At 42.6% G+C, this 21,328-nt stretch overlaps 1 protein-coding gene across 5 annotated transcripts in view; it reads right to left on the minus strand.

Moving 5' to 3' along the window:
* The window catches only part of veph1 (ventricular zone expressed PH domain-containing 1), a 286,670-nt gene that overhangs the window by 132,033 nt on the left and 133,309 nt on the right, over window positions 1-21,328 (minus strand). For all 5 annotated transcript variants that reach the window (XM_072572661.1, XM_072572664.1, XM_072572662.1 and 2 more), the window contains exon 7: window positions 4,315-4,535. In XM_072572661.1, the coding sequence (XP_072428762.1) occupies window positions 4,315-4,535 (221 nt within the window). The remainder of the gene's footprint in view (window positions 1-4,314; window positions 4,536-21,328) is intronic.

A 21,328-nucleotide genomic window follows, 5' to 3' on the forward strand; every position in this document is an offset into this window, starting at 1 on the left:
TCACACCTCAGGCCATGAGGCATCTGGTGGCATTGAAGATGGTAGGCTCCGTATCGTCAATGTTCCAGTTGTTGCTAGACAGAGACCCCTACTCAGTTTGTGGGGAGAAGTGAACATTTGCTTATCAAAGTAGAAACTTATTTCCATTGCCATGTCACCCATGCCATCAATGTGCCCACAGGTTCTCCTCCTTCTCCCTCTTCCATCCTGCCTCAGTGCATTTCTGGGTTTCACAACTGGGTAGAGGAAGCCTGGCCTACAGTGGAGTCCATTGGCTATGGAGGTTTGGTCAGACAGCTCCAGAGGTGTTTTTACCTTGAGGGGGGAAAATGGCTGAATGTACCCTGACCAGATAAAAGTGCATGCTCCTCAGCTTGAACATCCACGGGGCTCAGCCCCAGCACTTTGGCAGTGTCCAGTTGGGAGACTTCTGTAGGGCTCCTCCTCTAGCTGGATACCTATTGGACCAACATCATCTTCTTATGAGCAAGGTGCATCTAGAGTTAGGGCACAGTCCCTCACATCCCTGTTGCCTTGCCATTGGCGCTGAGCACCTGTGACTAGCGTAATGGAGAACAGGTCTGTGTGCATATCAGAGTATTCTGGACATACCTGCCCAAGCCAGCTGTCAACCTGACCATGAAGGCAACAGAATCCCAAAATTGTTGCTGCAGTCCTGCAGCCTGTGTCAGAGTGCCCAGTGCCCTTCTCAAAGCAGCCAGTTACTCCAGTGTCTGCTTGTGCTTTTCAACACCATGGGTCTTCCCTTTCCTGAAGGGGAGCAGGTATCTGGTCTCTGACATGCCTCCGAATGACCAGCAGCATTTCTTCCTCGGGCAGCTGCAGAGATCTTGCACTGATGCATTCACTGGAAGTGGCTGTGACTCTCATCGAGAGAAAATACCCGCCAAGGTGTCAGTGCCTGAGCTGGTGGAGATAGCTTGCAGTGCTTCCTCTGTAAAATTAGTCTCCCCTTTCTCAGAGATGGAGGACAGTGTGTCTGGTGGGACAGTTCTTTTGACCCTGACTACCATGAACATCCTACTGGTGCATGCGGTAGACAAAACAGTGGAAATGTCAAGACCATGCGTTAGACATTGTGACATGTAAACAATATATTCTCAGTGGGGGTGTTGGGATCAACAATACTTCTTACTAGGGTGCAGGATATAGAGTCTTCTACATTTCCACAGGTATTCGTCAGTGAGAACCAGAATCATCTCCTTGTTGAGGGTGAAGAGGTGAATAATTGGCACCCCACCATCTTTCCTGGCTCTCTCTGACCAATTATGGTCCATCTTTCCTTATAATAAGACAAAGGAAAAGATTGAGTGAGAAAGACGTGACTGGCATGTGTGTTAGTCCTAGTGCAATGAAGGAATTGGTGAGGTGCCTTGAGTGAGTATGATGTGCTGGGACCATGCAGGAGGGTCAGGTTTCAGAAAGCAAATGGTGCCACTTACCCTGGTGGAGGGGTGAAGGTCTTTGTCCTTCTTGCTGCACTGCCGGTGTCGTGGCCTCATTTGCTGAGGTAAGAATGCAACCTTCCTGTTCATCACCCCATCCAGGTTACTGTTCATGGAAGGGGCTGCCAATGTCCCCTAGTCTGCCAAGTTCAGGGTGAATGTCTGCAACTATGTGGGTTAAACCCAGACTGTCAGTGTTCGACCGAGTGCTTTAAATATGACATGAGCTTTTCCTGGCAATGCACGAATTTCCTGCTCCAGTATATGAGAAATTCAAGCCAGTACTGGAAGAGAGAGGTGCCTTGAGGCAGTTATTAGTGAGGTGAGTGTTGGATGGTGGTGCAAGAAAATACACTCAGCTTCTCAGTCAGAAACTTCCTGTGAAACTCTATGCAGATCAAACTTTGCCAAAACATGAAAAGATTCAGCACAAAATTATTTGCTAATACAACTATAACCATCATTATAGTAAAAGGAAAACAAATGTTAACATTTTCAAATAATATGTATTTCCTCAGGTTCCACTTTATGAGTACTTCAATGATACTTGTATGTTTCCCAGTTAAAAATGGGAACATCAACACCCATCTGGCAACTTAAGTGTTTATAATTATGTGTAAAAGTTGCAAAGAAACCACACGGCATGGAAATGAAAATTGATGAACAGTGGGGCGGCACAGTGACTCAGTGGTTAGCACTGCTGCCTCACAGCGCCAGGGACCTGGGTTCAATTCCCCCCTCGGGCAACTGTCTGTGTGGAGTTTGAACATTCTCCCAGTGTCTGTGCGGGTTTCCTCCGGATGCTCCGGTTTCCTCCTGCAGTCCAAAGATGTGCAGGTGAGGTGAATTGGCCATGCTAAATTGTCCGTAGTGTTAGGTGGATTAGTCATGGGTAAATATAGGGAGGTGGGTTTCTCTTTGGAGGGTCGGTGTGGACTTGTTGGGCCAAAGGGCCTGCTTCCACACTGTAGGTAATCTAATCTAATCTAAATAGTGATCTTAAGTGCACGGTGGCTCCATGGGTAGCACTGCTACCTCACAGCGCCAGGGACCTGGGTTCGATTCCAGCCTTGAGCGACTCTCTGTGTGGGATTTGCAAAGTCTCCCCGTGTCTGCATGGGTTTTCTCCCACAGTCCAAAGATGTGCAGGTTAGGTGAATTGGCCATGCTAAATCGCCCAGAATGTTCAGGGATGTGTAGTGTAGGTACATTAGTCTGAGGAAATGTAAAGTATTAGGGTAGGGGAATGGATCTAGGCGGGTTACTCTGCGGAGGGTCGGTGTGGACTTGTTGCGTCAAAGACCTGTTTCCACACTGTAGGGATTCTAATCAATGTTGCAAGATTTGATCAGAATTAATGATACAAAAATCAGTAAAACATAGTTTTAATTTTGTTTTATCAATACTTCTTTCTTCTAGTAATACACCAATTGACCTTTTTCAACTTGCTAGCTTGATAGTGAATTGTGTTCATCTTCCAATAAATACAGGTTTACCTTTATTTTCAATGGGACACTATATAGTCCTCATTATAAAGAAAGATCTTTATTGGGTAACCATTCAGTAGTGCCTTTTCAAGATAACAGAAACCCATGCAGTTTATGCCTTTTTGATAAATATAACCTTGCAGTTTGATATCATCTATGCAATTTAATTTAACAAAATGCTTAAATATCTTCAAATTAACATTTTCTTCATTTAAGTATTTTAGAAAATAACTCATGCATTTTCTTTCTAACAGACTTGAACTTTGGCAGAATAATTTTCAATTAGAAAATCTGAGGGAACTCAAATAAGTCATCAGGTTCTCAAGAGCAAATCCAAATTGCTGTTTTGTTTGTCTTCTAAATGTCAGACTGAAACTATACATCTCTATGTCGCTATATTTTCTTCAATAGTTCAACAGTTACTGAATTATTCAGCATCAGACAGGTATTGAAACTGGTGACTGTTTGCTTTGTTTAATTTGTTGAAAGTAGTTGTTGAAATAGTCATTGATGTATAGGATAGCTAGGACTAATAACTGAAATAAACACCAATTTTACTGACTTATAAATCTGCTGTGACCACCAGGAACAATCTAAATATAACAAAACCAAAACATATTCATACTTCTAAATTGCGCCATAATTTGCTCTGGCAGGGAACTAACTGCATCTGACATTAGTTGGTTCGCCCTTGTAAAATGAAAGTTATTTTTCTTTTACGACAAATTACCAAAGGTATGAAATAATAAACATGCAGCAAGGGAAAAGACACCCTGGACCTGAATGAATGGGAAAGCAACTGTACATTTCCTTAATTAATCAGATTGAAAGATGTGATATCAAATTAGTACAGAAAGGGAAGAGAGGGAGAGAAAATTTGGATTGAGAGAAAATGAGTTTTTATTCTAAATTGTGAACTAAATTCATCAACAACGACAAGCTGAAGGAACGAGACTCCACATTTTTTGTGCCAGTAATGTGGACTGACAGTAATTAAGATATCACATCAGTAAAAAGACTAAGACTAAGGCAGAAATGAATTAGTCATCTTTCTCTTACAGATTTGTTCTTAACTATTGTGAAAATGCAGAAACTTCACTCCCTTCAATACATTGCAATAGTGAGGCAGACATAAAGATGTTGCCGTTTTCAAGAAATGATGGACAGGGGTAGTTTAGACAACAGGTTTTGAATTTCTTTACTTACACTAACTGAATGTTGCTGTAATGAGTATTATTGACCTTGCTTATTTTAACAGCAAATTATGACTCATTATGATGCAACCTTAATTTTGACAAATAAACCTAGAAAATAAAAACAGATAAAGAAACACTGGCAATATTTAGGAGAATTAAAGTTACCTCACTGTTGCAGCAATGTCTTTCTCAAGATGTTTGACAAGAAGTTTGGCAATTGCAGTAAAACTGTTACTCATGCAATAAATGTCCTTGCTCTGAGCACCTAGAATGTTGCCAAATGTGTCAGTGATGTTTTTAATCTCCAGGAGCAAGATGTGATGAAAACAGTGTTCCATATTTGCCAGCTGGGTCACCAGATAAACCAGACAGCTCCTTGCCTTTTCCTGAGGAAAATCAGAGATACAATTTAACATGTGAGTTACAACATCTATAAACTAATAAGCATTAACAAAAATAAAAATAAGTAAAACAAACAGTCCCCAGGTTCAACACATGGTTGATGCTGAACGATTCTACCTTCGCGAAGGTACCAGAATTGGCCTCAAAACTACATGTTAATGAGCAGAATAGGAAATCAAAAAGGTTAGTTATTACCCAATGACCCAGCAGAACATAATACAATTGAAAAGGACCTGGTTAAATTTTAAAAAGGACAAAGGAATGTCAGATTGAATACAACCCAGTTACATCTAAGATAACACACTACAACGTTAAAATAATAAAATATTTGTATGCTATAGATGTTGTCTGAGCATGGCAGTCGGTTTATGGGCTGTCACAAATCCGAGTGGTCAGAGATGTCTGGCTGTCAGTTCCGAGACATTTTTTACGTGAGGTAATGTGGCTAGTGAATTAAGGTCGTGGCATGTCCTCCTTGCATTGTTTGTCTGCTGGGCATCTGCGGATGAAGTTATGTGGATATCCTTTCTTGGCAAAGACTTTATAGAGGTCTTTATTTTCTTCTCTTTGCAGGTCGGGAGCTTGTAGTGTGTTGTAGTCCTTTTGAACATGGTCCTAATGTAGCTTCTCTTGTGTGTGTTTGGGTAGCTGCTGTTGTAGTTCAGGATCTGGTCAGTGTGTGGGGCTTTTTTTGTACACTCTTGTCGTGTATTCAATGTTCTTCACAGAACAATGTGAGGAAGATGTGTCACTACCTAACTCACTAACCACACTACCTTAAATAACAAACCTCTCGGAACTGACAGCTAAACTTCTCCGACCACTCGGGTTCATGATAGCCCATAAACCGACATCCACGTTCAGACAACTCCTCACCAAGATAAAAGACCCTATTCTCATCATGTACAAGACAAACATAGTTTACAAGATTCTATGCAAAGACCGCAAGAAACACTAATATAGGACAAACCAGCAGGTAACCAGCAATCCGTATCCATGAACACCATCTAGTCATTAAACGCCATGGCCAGCTGTCCCTAGCAGCCATAGACACAGAGGACAAGGATCATAAGTACGATTGGGATAACACAACGATGATAGGACGAGCTACACAGAGGGCATCCAGAGAATTTCTAGAAGCATAACACTCATCCATGGGCTCCACTATTACACACATTGATCTAGACCCAATAGACAGACCACTACAGAACAACCAGAACTGGCAACTGGAAACAGCAGCAATGGAATCAAATAAATTCCAGAAGACACAATACAGCAGTGCTTCACCAGGGGTTCCAAAGCACTGAAGATGTCACCTAGACAGGGGACAAAGTGTCTGCAAATCAACTTCTCAGCTCGGCAAAGGTATCCACAACCATGTCAAGAGTTGAGTGGAGTACTCTCCACTTGTGGCTCCAATAACACTCAAAAAGTTTGACACCATTCACAGCAAACCAATCTGCTTGATTGGCATCACAAGCACAAATCTAACCAGTCATTCATTCTAATCATGCACAGTTGTACTGTGTGCGCCATCTACAGACATACCAAAGCTTTTCAACAGCACCTTCCAAACCTACAACCTCTACACCTCTGAGGACAAGGCGAACAGAAAATTAAGGACACAAAGCACGTGCAAGTTTTCCTCCAAGTCACACAACATCCTGTCGTGGATCTATAAATTGCTTTGCTTTCAGTGTCATAGGATCAAAACCTAGGAACTCTCCTCTAAGCAGCACTATGCATTTAAGTGCACCAAATGGACGGAAGTGGTTTATGATGGGGGTCAGTATGTGGATGTATCTACTAGGGAAGGTGCAAATCTTGACCTATTCTTGGGAAATAAGTCAGCGCAGATGACTGAGGTGTCAGTGGAAGAGCACTTTGGTGCTTTATTATTTTTAAAATAATAGTCATGGAAAAAGATAGACCAGATCTGAAAGTTGAAGTTTTAAACTGGAACAAGGCCAATTTTGATGGCATCAGGCAAGAACTTTGCAGGTAAAGGGACAGCAAGAAAATGGGAAGCCTTCAAAAATGAGATAACGAGAGCTCAGAGACAATATATTCCTGTTACGGTGAAAGGCAAGGCTGGTAGATGTCGGGAATGTTGGATGACAATAGAATTTGAGGTTTCGGTCAAGGAAAAGAAGGAAGCATATGTCACGTAGAGACAACAGACATCCAGTGAATCCTTAGAAGAGTATAAAGGCAGTTGGAGTATACTTAGAGGGAAATCAGGAGGGCAAAAGGGGGACATGAGGTAGCTTTGGCAAATAGGGTTAAAGAGAATCCAAAGGGTTTTTACAAATACATTAAGGACAAAAGGGTAACTAGAGAGAGAATAGGACCCCTCAAAGATCAGCAAGGCGACCTTTGTGTGGAGCTGCAGGAGGTGGGGGAGATACTAAATGAGTACTTTTCATCAGTGTTTACTGTGGAGAAGCACGTGGAAGGTACAGATAGTGGGGAAACAGATGATGATATCTTGAAGATGTCCATATTACAGAGGAGCAGGTTCTGGATGTCGTACAACACATAAAAGTGGATAAATCCCCAGGACCTGATCAGGTATACCCTAGTACTCTATGGGAAGCTAGGGAAGTGATTGTTGGGCCCCTTGCTGAGATATTTTTATCATCGATAGTCCCAGATGAGATACCAGAAGACAGGAGTTTGGCTAACATGGTACCACTATTTAAGAAAGGTGGTAAGGAAAAGCCATGGAACTACAGACTAGTGAGCTTGATGTCGGTGGTGGGCAAGTTGTTGGAGGGAATCCTGAGGACAGGTTTTACATGTATTTGGAACGACAAGGACTGATTAGGGATAGTCAACATGGCGTTTTGCATGGGAAATCATGTCTCACTAACTTGATTGAGTTTTTTGAAGAAGGTAACAAAGAGGATTGATGAGGGCATAGCGGTGGACATGATCTATATGGACTTCAGTAAGGCATTCGACAGCGTTCCTCATGGTAGTCTGGTTAGCAAGGTTAGATCTCTTGGAATACAGTGAGAATTAGCCATTTGGATACAGAAGTGGCTCAAAGGTGGTGGTGGAAGGTTGTTTTTCAGACTGGAGGCCTGTGACCAGTGGAGTGCCACAAGGATTGGTGCTGGGTGCCTGCAGAGTGGAGGAATAAGTGAGAGCGGGGTGGGGGTGGGGAAAAAGTAGCATAGAGTACAATAGGTGAATGGGGGTGGGGATGGAGGTGATAGCTCAGAGAGGAGTGTGGAGTGCATCTGTAGTACCCACTTCTGTCTAAGGAGCAATTTTGTCATGCAGAGGGTGGTACGAGTATGGACTGAGCTGCCCGAGGAAGTGGGAGAGGCTGGTACAATTACAACATTTAAAAGGCATCTGGATGGGTACATGAATAAGAAGCGTTTAGAGGGATATGGGCCAAGTGCTGGCAAATGGGACTGGATTAATTTAGGATATCTGGTCAGCATGAACAAGTTGGACCGAAGGTTCTGTTTTCATGCAGTACATCTCTATGACTAACTACTATCTTGGCAAGGGCAATTGGGATGTGCAATACATATTCAACCAGTGTGTGATGTCCAAATCCCATGGATGAATTTAAAAAAAAATCTAAGACTTGAACTTTAAAATTTCAAATCTGCTAATCACAGACTTCCTCCAAATTTTCTCTGCTACATATTCTGTCTAATATTTAAATAGATCATGCTGGGAACTGCTGCAGGTCTTCCAGATGGAAAAATGATACAATCAAACAGATAATCTAAGTAAGCTGCAACCAATTTGGATTCATCTCCAACTGAAAGTTTCAAAGACATACGTCTTTTTAAAGGATATGATTGAATGCTGTACACTTAATTGGATTAAGCTTTTGCTGAAAGTACTCAAATTGTTTCGGAAAAATCCAAAGCACGTTTTTCAATTGCTATTTACGTTTTAATAAAATTGCTTGGACTTCTGCATGAAAAAAACATAAATTGAATAATATGCGAAGGGTAGAAGTTGAACATTTAAACAAAGTTAATAAAAGGCGATTTTAACTGCATATTTTTGCCCCAGCCTCCGGATAAGAAAATAGGTGCAGCCAAAGTGTCAACTGCAGCTGCACGTTGCAGCCATGAGGACATCTTAATCAATGCAGCTGACTCCCCAGAAACGGCCCAAAACATTGAAATGCCTGATGAGCAATTACCTGACATCTGGAACCCTTCAATAAAGTCCCAAACTCTGAGTTAGAGTCAGAGGCTTCAGAGAGTTATATCTTGCTGATCTTAATAGTTAGCCCAGAAAAGTTAGAGGAATTAAAATCTGCTGTAACTCCTGGCAAACTATAAATCTTACTCCTAACACACCACTGACTGCCACATCTATCAAAATCCCCTTCCCTAGCATCAACATCTGACCAATCCGTTACGTCTAACCTGATCTGACCAGACTTGTTCCCTGAACCCCATGGACCCGACCACCTGCCCCCTGACCTGACCGGACTCACTGCAACCCTGCAACTCCCCCTGTTCCCCCACCTTATCCAAATCCCTGACCCACACCTCAACATTATAGCCATTTACCACACAATCCACCGACTAATCTGTCACCATCCACCATTACCTACTCAATCCCTTGATTCACTTAGCTCTGTCATCCATTAACACTTAATAAGTTACACAAACGTTACTGGTTACATTTTGACTCATTAAAGAAGTGGCATTTAATCTTAAATGAAATAAATATCCTTACAATGAAGCATTAAACAAAATTTTCTTTTTTCCAAAAAACAATTAATGAAAAGACATACAATACCTACAAATGCTACAATGTTCCTTTACATTTATCCTGCAGTGTTCATCACTATTGTGCCTGCCGATCCCTTACAAGACAGTCTCAGGTCTCTGGTATCATGCAGCTGTGACTTCACCTCCCTTGTACTCTGTCAAGGCCTACACAGCAACTTGTGATGGGGCCATCCCAGAACTGCTCAAAGCTAAGGGGCATTGTTTGACAGATCTATTCCAGTGGACATTTTGGGAAACCATTTCTTAATGCACCCATTTTAAAAGTGCGCTGATGTTTTAGTCACTGTGTAGATGTTGTCAATAATACTCTTGTGTATATTGAGAGCCACTGTCATTGCTTGGGATTAAATGTGACTCACTGAGGGGGAGGAGGCAGGGCAAGAAGAGAGTGGAACAAAAATAGAAATTGCTGGAAGAGCTCAGCATCTGTGGAGAGAAGTCAGACTTAATGTTTTGGGTTGAGGGACCCTTCCTCAGAATTGATAGAGTGACCAGAAGAGAGTGGCAAAGGTGTTCATTCTTGGATCCCATGTTCTCAATGTGTTGTGTTGGTTGACCAATTAATAACAGGTAGTGGGATAGTTGACCCATTCACCAGCTAAGCACAGGGACTGAGGCAGTGTCTGGATCCTCACTGGGCACGATCAAATGTGCTGGCATCATCTTAAAGACTCCAGAATGAAAACACATCTTAGGTCCTGCTTATCCACCAGCTTTGGGACCACCTCCACAGCTGCCTCAGAGACGCCATTTCTCTTGCGGCTGGTCTCCTCCAGAGCTACCTCAGAGACACCATTTCTCTTGCGGCTGGTCTCCTCCAGAGCTGCCTCAGAGATGCCATTCCTCTTGCAGCTGGTCTCCTCCAGAGCTGTCTCAGAGATGCTTGTGCAGCTGCTTCCACACTGCCTCAGAGCTTTCCCTTTGGGATCTCCAGCCAGGAGTGGGAGAAAACCAAGAGATCAGTGAGGCAGGATGGGTCAAAGCTTCAAGAAGCAGTCACTTGCCATCATTGCAAGGGCAAGATCTGAAGTGGTCCTACGTTTTAGTGATGGCTTACTGCATGTCCTCTTCCAAGTTACTCAGCAAGATGGGTCCTTATCCCCAAGGCCAGAAGGAAACCTCCCTCTCTAGTCAAGTAAACCTGGACAGAGGTCACAACGAAGGTCAGCAGTCATGGGATTGATGTGGAGAACCTGGTTGCAATGCCACAGGTGAACAATACCTTCTCCACTTGGCTATGGCGAGTCCAAGCCTGTATTCCCCTCCTGGTCAGCAACTGGGTAAGTGTGAGTGTGCAACTGGGGTTCCCCTAATGTCATGACTATGGAGTGAGGTTGCAGCATTTTCCCTGGAAAGATTGGATGGAGCTCTGTCAAGGGGTGGAGATCAATCATAATAAATTTTGCAAAGTCACCCCAGAGAAGCCCAATGACACATACATGCTTGTAGGCACAAAGGCTGCAGCCAACATGCCAGGTACTTAGGCCTCTGTCTGTTTTTATCAGAGACTAATATTTCTTTTCAGTTTCTCCAAAGGGGAGACGGGCCAATAATGTAAAAGAAAGGGCTTGGAATGGTGCTGGAATCCCTCTTTGAGACATCCATGGAGCAGATACTCTCAGGCAGGCAGAACAACTCTCTCATTGCTGCTGAAGTTGGAGTGCATTTTCAGAAGAGAGTGAATGATCCCAGGGGCATACCTGAAGTGATGCCCCTTTATCCTCTCGTGTACTGATAGGAATCTCAACATCAGCCAAGTCTGGAGACCAACAACTGGAAAGGGCCCCTCAGTTCTCTTACAGGTCAACCACTGAAACATGAAAGCTATCATCTGCAAGGAACACTCATGCTCCTCTGAGGAGGGAGGAGGTAGGCATCTCTGAGGAGCAGTGTCACATCACACTCCTGAAACCTTTACTAGCACAGATATCTTCATTTCAGTACATTCACACTGAGTTTCAGGCTACAGCCCAGTGAGTGCACAACACACAGGCCTGACCAGCTGTAGGATGCTGTGACAGCCAAGGTCACTGGAAGACAGAAACATGTATGCACATGCTAAACTCTTGAAGTCATCCATAAGGCAACAGTTGCTGGACATTCCAAAGTTAATCCAAATGTTCCCCAAACGGAAACCATGGATAAACCGGGAGATCTATTGCCTACTGAAGTCAAAGTGCATGGTATTCAAGTGAGATGACCCTGGCCTTTACAGGAAATCTGGATACACCTTGATAAGGCTGTTAGAGGCAATACGCGACTAAACTTAAGACCCAGATTAACCACACTGACACTGCCATTTGTGGCAAAGCCTACATGACATAACTGGCTACAAAGCAAAGCAGAATAGGATAGTGCACAGAACTACATTCCTCCCTGAAGCGCTTAATGCATTTTACACTCATTTTGAATGCAAGGTCAATGAAATGCTGTTACCTGCCCCAACAGTCTTGGATGGTTCTGTTCCCTCAGTCACTGCTGCAGCCATCAGCTTGGACATTTTGAGAAGGAATCCATGGAAAGCGACAGGCCCGAATGGGGTCCCCAGCAATGCACTCAGATTTTGCATGTACCAACTGGCCGGAGTATTTGCTCTCATCTTTAGCCTCTCCTTACTATGATCTGAAGTGCTTCAAGAAAACCACCATCATTCCTGTAACCAAAGAAAAATAATGCAGTGTCCCTCAACCACTACCACCCGATGGCTCTGATCTCCATCATTATGAAGTAGTTCGAGAGCTTAGTCATGGCTCACATCATCTCCAGCCTACCACAGTGCCTTAATCCTTTGCAATTCATCTACTGGCACAACAGGTCCATGGCAGATGCTATCTCCCTGGCCCTAAACTCATCCCTGGAATATCTGGATGATAAGGATATTTATGTCAGGCTCCTGTTTATTGACTACGGCTCCGCCTTCAACACTTTAATTCCAACTACGTTACTCTTCAAACTCTGAGACCTAGGTCTCTGCTTCTCCCACTGCAACTGGATTCTTACTTCCTGACCCACAGACCGCAAGCAATAAAGAAAGGCAACAGCACCTCCGCCACAACAATCCTGAACACTGGCTGCATACTCAGCTCCTTACTATACTCCCTATACACTCACAACTATGTGGCCAAATCTCATCCTAACTCCAACTGCACATTCACTGAAAACACTACCATTATAGGCCAGATCGCAAACAATGACAAGACAGAATACAGGAAAGAGAAAGAGTGCTTGGTGATGTGGTGTAAAGATAACGCACTCTCCCTCAATGTCAGCAAAATGAAAGAGCTGGTCTTCGACTTCAGGAAGCAAGGTGGAAGGCACACCCCGGTCTGCATCAATGGTGCTGAGGTGGAGATGGTCAAGAACGTCAATCACTGAGGAGTGATAATCTCCAACAACCTGTCCTGGTCCACCCACATTGATGTGATGGTCAAGAAGGCACAACAATGCCTCTACTTCCTCAGGAGGTTAAGGAAATTTGGCATGTCCATAAAGATTCTTCCCATTTTTATAGATGCACCATAGAAAACATTCTGTCCAGATGATTCATGACTTCAAATGGCAATCACTCTGCCCAAGACTGTAAGAAACTACAGAGAGAGTTGTGAACACAGCCCAGTTCATCACGCAAGCCAACCTTTCACCCATTGAATCCATCTATACTTGCCGCTGCCTCTGCAAGGCAGCCAACATCATCCAAAACGCCTCCCTGCCCTGTTACAATCTCTTCCATCAGGCAGTAGGTATAAAAGTTGAAACACACGTACCAACAGGATCAAGACCTGCTTCTTCCCTGCTGTTATTAGACATCTGAATGGACCTCTCAAACTTTAAATTTAATGTTGATCTTGCTTTTTATGCACCTCTCTGCAGCCGTAACGTTGTATTCCTCGTGCTGTTCTATTATCCGGAAACACTTGGTATGGCATGTTCTGCTTGTACTGCTCACAAAACAGAAGATGCATGTGACAATAATAAATCAGCCAAATCAAAAACATTCATGTGAGGTCAATGAAGATCTGATCGAGGTACTAGAAGATATGCACAGTCTGGCTTGGACAGTAGAGGAGCTCACCCAGGTCCCAGGTTCTACATTCTATCTCTTTCATACACATTGGCCTCCTCCACTGAGAGACCGGTGACTCTCTTGGAGAGCTAGATCCAGTAGGCCATCAGTGACTGCTGGAAATATGCACAGACCCTTGTAATTATTGTCTTGTTGATAACCTCAAGGGAGTAGTGGCAATGGCAAGTCAATATGTAGAGACTCCAGCAAGTCCATATGCATCTCAGGTTGGCAGGGAGGGATAACCGTGCCTGACAAAAAGAGCAGGAGTGACTGCCTTGTGCTTTGGAGGATACTACCCAAGGTGCTTCTACTGTGAACCGTGACTCGTTAGCCCCTCTTGAACTTTAAATTGTCACGACATAGGGAGCTCCTGCATATGTATAGAAAACCCTGATCATGCTGGGCTCAGAGTGGAAACAAAGCAAGATGAAAGAGAATAACAGGGATGAGAGTTTAGGCAACATGCAGATGGGACTGTTGGGTGATGGTTGGCTTGGGGGCAAGGAGAGAGGGAATGTGACAAGGGAAAATAAATGGACATCTTAAATTTTATTGATAATGAAGTCCTGACTCTTATCACACAGCTTGGAGGTTTGAAGATGTACATGGACTGGACTGACATATTCATTGAGGAAAAAAAAATCTGAGTTTGTCTCTTGATGATGAAAGGTCTTTCACCTGTGCAGGTAACTTTTTATATCATCACAAATGATGCCAAACCTAAGTATTTTCAGTATCTTCTGGTACTTCAAATTCCCAACATCTACAAATTAACATGTGATCTGGGGAATTCGGTCTGGGCTTGACAGAAAGTACTGGAGGAACTGGATGATGAGACTATGAATGAGATGTGGGATGAGATCAGAGAGTACTAAGGTGGAATGAGGCTGCACTTGATGTGTTTAAAAGAAAGATAAATGTATATAAAGGAGAGCTAGAACACCAGAATGATTCAGGAAGTTGGGCACGTGGAAAATTGAGAACTAAAGATTGAGTTGGGAGCACTGGGTTGGGGGTGGGGATTCTGCAAACATATAGGAATGCTGTAGGAGACTGGATTGTGGAATCAGTGGAAAAGGCTTGGGCATGGAACAAAAATCAATGTGGACTGTTGTGTGAAAGCACTGGGATCACTTACTGCAGGAGGACTGATCTTTAAGACCACAATGGAAGAAGAGGAGGAAATAAAATATTATGGGGGTTGGTAGCACTGAAAGAAATCTCAGATTACTGTATATATTCGATATCCAAATATATATATTTGTGATTAACTGATTTGGCACAGCCGTTATAATAAAAAGACTAAGTCATTCAAGGTAATATGCAATGAGCATATATTCCAAAATGAAGCAATAAACCTGGGCAAATACATAAAACAAATAAAATAAACTTATGTGGCTGCCCGCATACCTTCATTCCAATGCAGCTACTAATGCCCCTGGCTGAATACTAGGTTTAAGTTGATACAAATCACCATCTGGAAGCAGTACATGAACTTGCAGACTCTAAACAACCAAAGTTTTAATTCAGCCCCTTAACCCATTCAATCCCAGGTCCTAAAATGCAGCAGTGCACAAATCCTTAGCACAAACTAGCACATGTGGCAAGAAATGCAAACTTTCACTGTTTAGTTTTTAATATTTCCAACTGAATTCAGCAAGAATCTAAGGATTACTTTACCCTGCTAAAGCCTTTCTGCTGTGCTCCATTTCCAAAATGACACTGTAACTCTCATCTGACCCTGGTAAGAAGTGGAATAATCATTTTTGGAGCAGGTAGTTTTACCAGTTCTTAGTTGTGATGGTGCATGAAAACTTCTCTTCAGTCCAGAATTAAACTATGTTTCAAAGTGGTCAGCTGATCCCTCAGTCTCAAACCTACCTGGAAATGATATCTGTGTTGACAGTATGGCTTTTCCCACTTGCACTCTCAACATTCCAGAAAGATCAACATACAAATACAGATCAAGAAAGGCATTTGACTCAATAAATCCATGCTTTCACAGAAACAGACAAAACGTTCAAATGTCGCTAAAATAATTCCAAAGGTTTTACCTCCTTTACACTACCCAAGAGACTATTCTACTCATTAATCATTCTTTATAGGAGGAAGTCTTCCATTACATCAATCTTGAATTTGCATTTTACAAGTTGGTATTTATAACCCCTCATTCTACAGTGATGGTTTCAAGTCGATAGAGCTCAACATGATTTCTTCCCCCCCACCGCCCCCCACCGACTTCATATCTTAAATATTTATCCTTTCAAGCTGAAGAGTCTGAATTTTTCAACATACCTGTGTTACACAGTAACTGACTCTGATTTTAACTAGTAAAAGAACAAAAATTTGTGAATTCACTTTACTGCAGGAAAACTGAGGCTTGAAATCATTTTACGAAAGAAGGATAATTAAGTGTACATTAAAGCTGAAACCATAGTTGAAACGTTCTTCACAAATCAGCAACCGAATATTTATTATATTTATTACTGTTCATGAAATTAAGCAAGAATAGTAATTTGTTATGCAGAATTTTCAAGGGTTACCCATGTAATTGCTTTGTTTTATGGGCTTCTAGGATGAAGGGCACTGCCTCATATTTCCATATTTCTTAGAAAGCACTTTGTATCATGCTTTTGGATGGGAGTACAGGGCTTACTATACTTACTTAACCACACAATTTCTGAACATGCATCCCACAGGTATAGAGAGAGAGAGATGGCTCTTGTTCCTCCAGTGACTCAGTAGTGTCAGATTAGGTCTGGGAAGAATGGCAAACCTACCACACCCATTTCCAGGAGCTCTACCAAGATTAAATGCCAATCAGGATTCAGGTATCCCCCTCAGAGTTGCCAGCCAATTAGGCATTGGTTCCAGCATCACCACCAGCATCAGTGCCTCTGTTGGAACAACAGATGACCTTATGAGGAGGATTGTCACTGGACCCAGAATATAGGTAAGTTAAGGGGAATGAGGGAGAAAGGAGTCTTCATTTTAAACGGTGCAGGCTAGGTATGTCTTTTTATGAATCTCTCCCTTGGTGATGTGATCATTAAGCATAAGAGACTGAGGATGTGGAATTTCACCTCACACCCCAACCCCACTACAGTCCAATATGCATGCCTGCCAGGCTTTCACCTGTTAGTGTAAAAAGAAACGCAGATGCTGGAATCCAAGGTAGACAAGCAAGAGGTTGGAAGAACAGAGCAAGCCAGGTCGCATCAGGAGATAGACAAGTCAGTGTTTCAGATATAGCCCTGGACGAAACACTGATTTCTTCACCACTGATGCTGCCTGGCTTGCTGTGTTCTTCCAGCCTCCTGCTTGTCTACCCAGGCTTTCACCTGTGGCTTTTCACTGTCCCCCCACCCCCACCCACCACAACACTTGTCTGCCAGCTGAATATCAAGGACTTCAACTGGCCTCCAGGTGTTAAGTCTATTCCTCACCCTTCCTACCCTGGCCTTAATTTGGGGATATTAGAGACACATCAGACTTTCCACTACAATTCTTCTTCCCTCATGACAGGCTCCATCTCCATTCCTGGGGAAGTATTAAACTGTGCCCAATAAACCACCTACTCATTGACAGACGCTTTATGACCAACAAATGTAATTGTTTAATACTTACGTTTAAAATCAAAATTCAAGCATTAATTCCACAAAGAAGTTTATATCTTTAAAAAGTTTAGCATTTTGTATTGGAAAGATAGCCTTGTTACGTAGTACCTTTTCATGATCTCTGGATGTCCCAAAGTAAAATGCAGCTAATCATATACTTTAGTAATCATTTGACAGTACAGAATTCAAACATTGTTTAACAAAATCACAGTTCATCAAAGCATACTACTGAAAAAAGACAAACTTTGCTGAAGCTTTTCAGCTTGAATTCATCTGAACGATTTGCAAGAAAACAAAGTCAACGGAAAGAAATACCTTGATACAGTATGAGAGGACTGTGCTGATTGGTTGGCAAGTAAACTCTGATTAGCTAAGACTTTGCTATGAAGAATACACTAATTAATGATGATTGGCAGTTAACTGACAGGTTTTAATTAGTTTATAAACCAGGCAGGTTAAATGGGATTCGTCAGGGTATAGCCCTGACAAATGCTTCAGCCAGTGGCCATCACCTATTTGGGTGAGTTAAAACAGGCAGTGTGTGTGTGTGTGTGTGCGCGCACACGCGCGCGCATATGTATATGTTCATTCTGTCAGCAAATACTGGGCCTTGTATACCAAAATGTGAAACTTCTAGTACACACATGTGCATCACACTGTGAGCCCAACTGACAATCATAAATTGATTGATAGCATAATTCTTTGCACGCTCAAGACTATCAAGAAGTATTGTTCAATTGCTTAATCACATCTGATGTTGGACATTGTATTTTTAATTTACTAAGTGTGGGCTGTTTGGGCATAGTCAATACCTCGCTTGTTTTGAGCAGTCAAAGGGATGTGCTAATTATTGCAATCCACCAATCATTGGTGCTGAAAAGTTCCCAGTTCACCTTAGATTACCCTGGAAGGATGAGATATCTCAATGGTTTGAATGACTGGTGAAGCTAACTGTTCACATTGCTATATGTAGAATGAGGGGTATTTACCACTAACAGGATGCTGCCATCTAACCAAAAGGCTGTTTTACACATCACACAAATGAGTTGTGTGGTAAAGGTGTTTAAATGCTTGTGTGATGTCAGGTATGTCCCAAAGACCAGCATATTATATCAAACAGCATATCTCTTTGGTTGGTCACAACAAGCAAGTTGCTGACTTTACCTCACTAGCTTACACTTACATAAATCTAAGTTCCAATATTTGTTACAATTCTGCAATTGGACAACACTTGCTAGATAATCCAGAGTATTTGAAGAATTATGCCGACAACAGGTTTACTAACATCTGATATAACTCCACAGAGGCTGGTATCCTGTCAACAATGTCTTCCTTTATTTACACGTGAACAGTCGTTGACTTATTACAGCCTCATTTTGAGTTAGGTACCATATTGTCAGTATCTCTGATACTCACCCTTTTTATCTGACAACCAGGGCCCCCTGAGTGGACCAGATGAACAGGCCTAATCAGAGAGCTCATTCTATGATGTCCACCTGGCTTACCTCATTACAATTACTACATCCCTCCCGCTCTGTGTCTGAGACATAGTTAAAAATCACACAACACCAGGTTTATTTGGAAGCATTAGCTTTCAGAGCACTGCAATTCTGAGAACATAGGCTGCTCCTTTTTCTTGGAGAGCCTCCTGGGGCGTTGTAGGACTGGGTTAGGTTCTTCTGACTCTGCATTGGATATGAGCAGCATGTAACACACAGGAACCTGCCTCTTGTGCTCGGAGCATCTTGATAGAACTTCACTGTTTTCTAGTGGCAAAGGCATCGAGATGGCTACTTCTGTCATATCCATCTTGCAATTTGAGGACTCAACAATGCTTGATGGAAAGGGTGAATCCATGGATTCCAACAAAATTTCCTGCTATTCCAAGGAGCAGGGCAGGGTTTGCTGCCACACTGTGTGTAAATTTGTGGCTTTCTTATTGTCCACATGCTTGTTCGGGATTGTCACACCTATCTGAAATTTAGACACCACTGATCCTCATGTGGACCATGCCATTTGTGTGATTGTTATATCAAACCTTGTTCTCTGTATCAAACTGGCTCTCTCACATGATGGAGTATTGTGTCTGCCAAGTTCCTGATGATGTTTCACCTGCTTCCCACAGTCTGGGAAGATCAGATTTAACCAGAGTCTTCTAACCATTAGCAACTCTGCTGGTGCTATCCCTGTAGTTGCATATGAGGTGGTCCTATCATCAGATAAGAATGGTGGCAGTTTGGTATCTAGTGAGACTGTCGGCCCTACATGCTACCAAGCCCATGGTTTACCCTGACATTCCCACGGATGTGGGGAGCTGCTGGCAGTAATTTTGTCTGGGCACTGCCCCTGTGGCCATATTCAGGTTTGGCTGCCAGACATAACCTCTCACCAACATCTTCATTTTGGAGACCCCTGGATGGCCCAGGTGGAGTTCAGCAAATATTTGATAGTGGCCTTTGCTTGGGACAATTACTCTTGCTCCGCATAACAATATGCCATCCTCTACTCTGATCTATTCTCGCCTGATCCTGAAAGGTTTTAATTCTAGTTGTGATGGTATTTTGGTTTCTCACACTTCCGAAGGAATACCCTGCAACTCATATGCTCCACTTGCCCAATTTTCTATTGATAAAACTAATTTTAGTGTCTGTTTGAAGTCCAATTAGGAATCAGCTAGGAAGCATTTTTGCATGGCTACATCATTAATCTCACACTCACTGCCAATGAAGTATCTCATTACCAAGTGTCCCTTTAGTTACACTTGAACGGTCCTTGACTTCAACACTGTCTCATTCAGGGTCAGGCATCAGAGTGTCAATATCTCTGACACTCACCCTTCTTAAACGACAGCCAGGGCTCCCTGACTGGACCAGAGTAACAGCCCTATTCAGGGAACTCATATTCTAGCAGGCCCAGCTGGCTGACCTCATTACAATCACTACAACATCAGTTGGGCTCTCAGTGTGGTGCACTTGTGCGTATTGGAAACTATGTATATTATGTTCTGTTTTCTGTGCAGAGAAGGAACATGTACACACACTGCACCTCGAGTCAGAGTGTTTATTTTACAGCACGGCAAAAGGTACTTCAAACCTTTCGAGTCTGCACCAGTCATCAAAGCTATCTATTCTAATCTTATTTTCTAGTACTTGACTGGTAGCTACAACATTTCAGTTGCTCATCTAAATAGTTCTTAAATGACTTGACAGTTTGGGCAGTGAGTTCCAGAAATCCATCACCCTCTCAGTGAAAAACATTTTCCTTAAATCCTTAAGAAACTTCCTGCTCCTAATCTTAACTGTGCCCCCTGGTTTTTTACCCCTCTACAATGGGGAAATGTTTCTCCCCAACTACCCTATCTATGCTGCTTAGTCAGGTTCCTCTCAAACTTCCCTGCTGTAAGGAAACCAATTCTAGATTATCTGGGATCTGAAGAAGGGTCCCTGGGTGAGAAATGTTGATTCTGTTTTCTCTCGACAGATGCTGCCAGATCTGCTGAGGTTCTTGTGCAATTTCTGTTTTTGTTTCAGGTTCCAGATTTCCAGTATTAACAGTTCTTTATGTTTTGCTCAGCCTATTTTATCTCTCTTCATAGCTGAACCACTCTGGCCAGGCAACATTCTGGTAAATCTCTTCTGTAACCTCTTTTATGCAATCACCACCTTCCTACAGTGTGGTGACCAGAACTACACACAGTACTCCTGCTGTGGCCTAACTAACATTGTCCACAGTTCTATCTTAACTTCCTTGCTCTTGTTTTCAATAACTCGGCTAACAAAAGCAGTCTTCTATATGCCTTCTTAACTACCTTATTTACCTGTCCCAATGCGATCACTGATTTATGATCCCTCTGAACCTCTGTACTTTCTGGTGTCCTACTGTCCGACATGAGTAGTCCATTGCCTCATCATTCCACTCAAAAGACATCACTTCACACCTTTAAGTATTAAGTTCCATTTGCCACTCTTCAAACCATCTGACAACCATCAATATTGTCCTGCAGTGGTAGGCCTGCCTCCTTGCTATTGGCCAATCCTCTAATTTTGATGATATCTGAAAACTTACTAATCATTCCACCCTCTTTCATGTTTAGATTACTAACGTACTCAACAATGGCACTGGGACTCAGCTCTGAACTTTGTAGGACACCGCTGGACACAGGTTTCTAGTCACTAAGCACCTTTTGATTATCACTCTGTTTCCTGCCTCTACATCAATTTTGGATTCAATTTGCCAAATTATTCTGGACTCCATTGCTTTTTAGCTTCTTAACCAGCCTGCCATGTGAGACCTTGTCAAAAGCCTTACTGATGTCC

This window comes from Chiloscyllium punctatum, chromosome 6, assembly GCF_047496795.1.
Source record: "Chiloscyllium punctatum isolate Juve2018m chromosome 6, sChiPun1.3, whole genome shotgun sequence".
Taxonomy (NCBI): domain Eukaryota; kingdom Metazoa; phylum Chordata; class Chondrichthyes; order Orectolobiformes; family Hemiscylliidae; genus Chiloscyllium; species Chiloscyllium punctatum.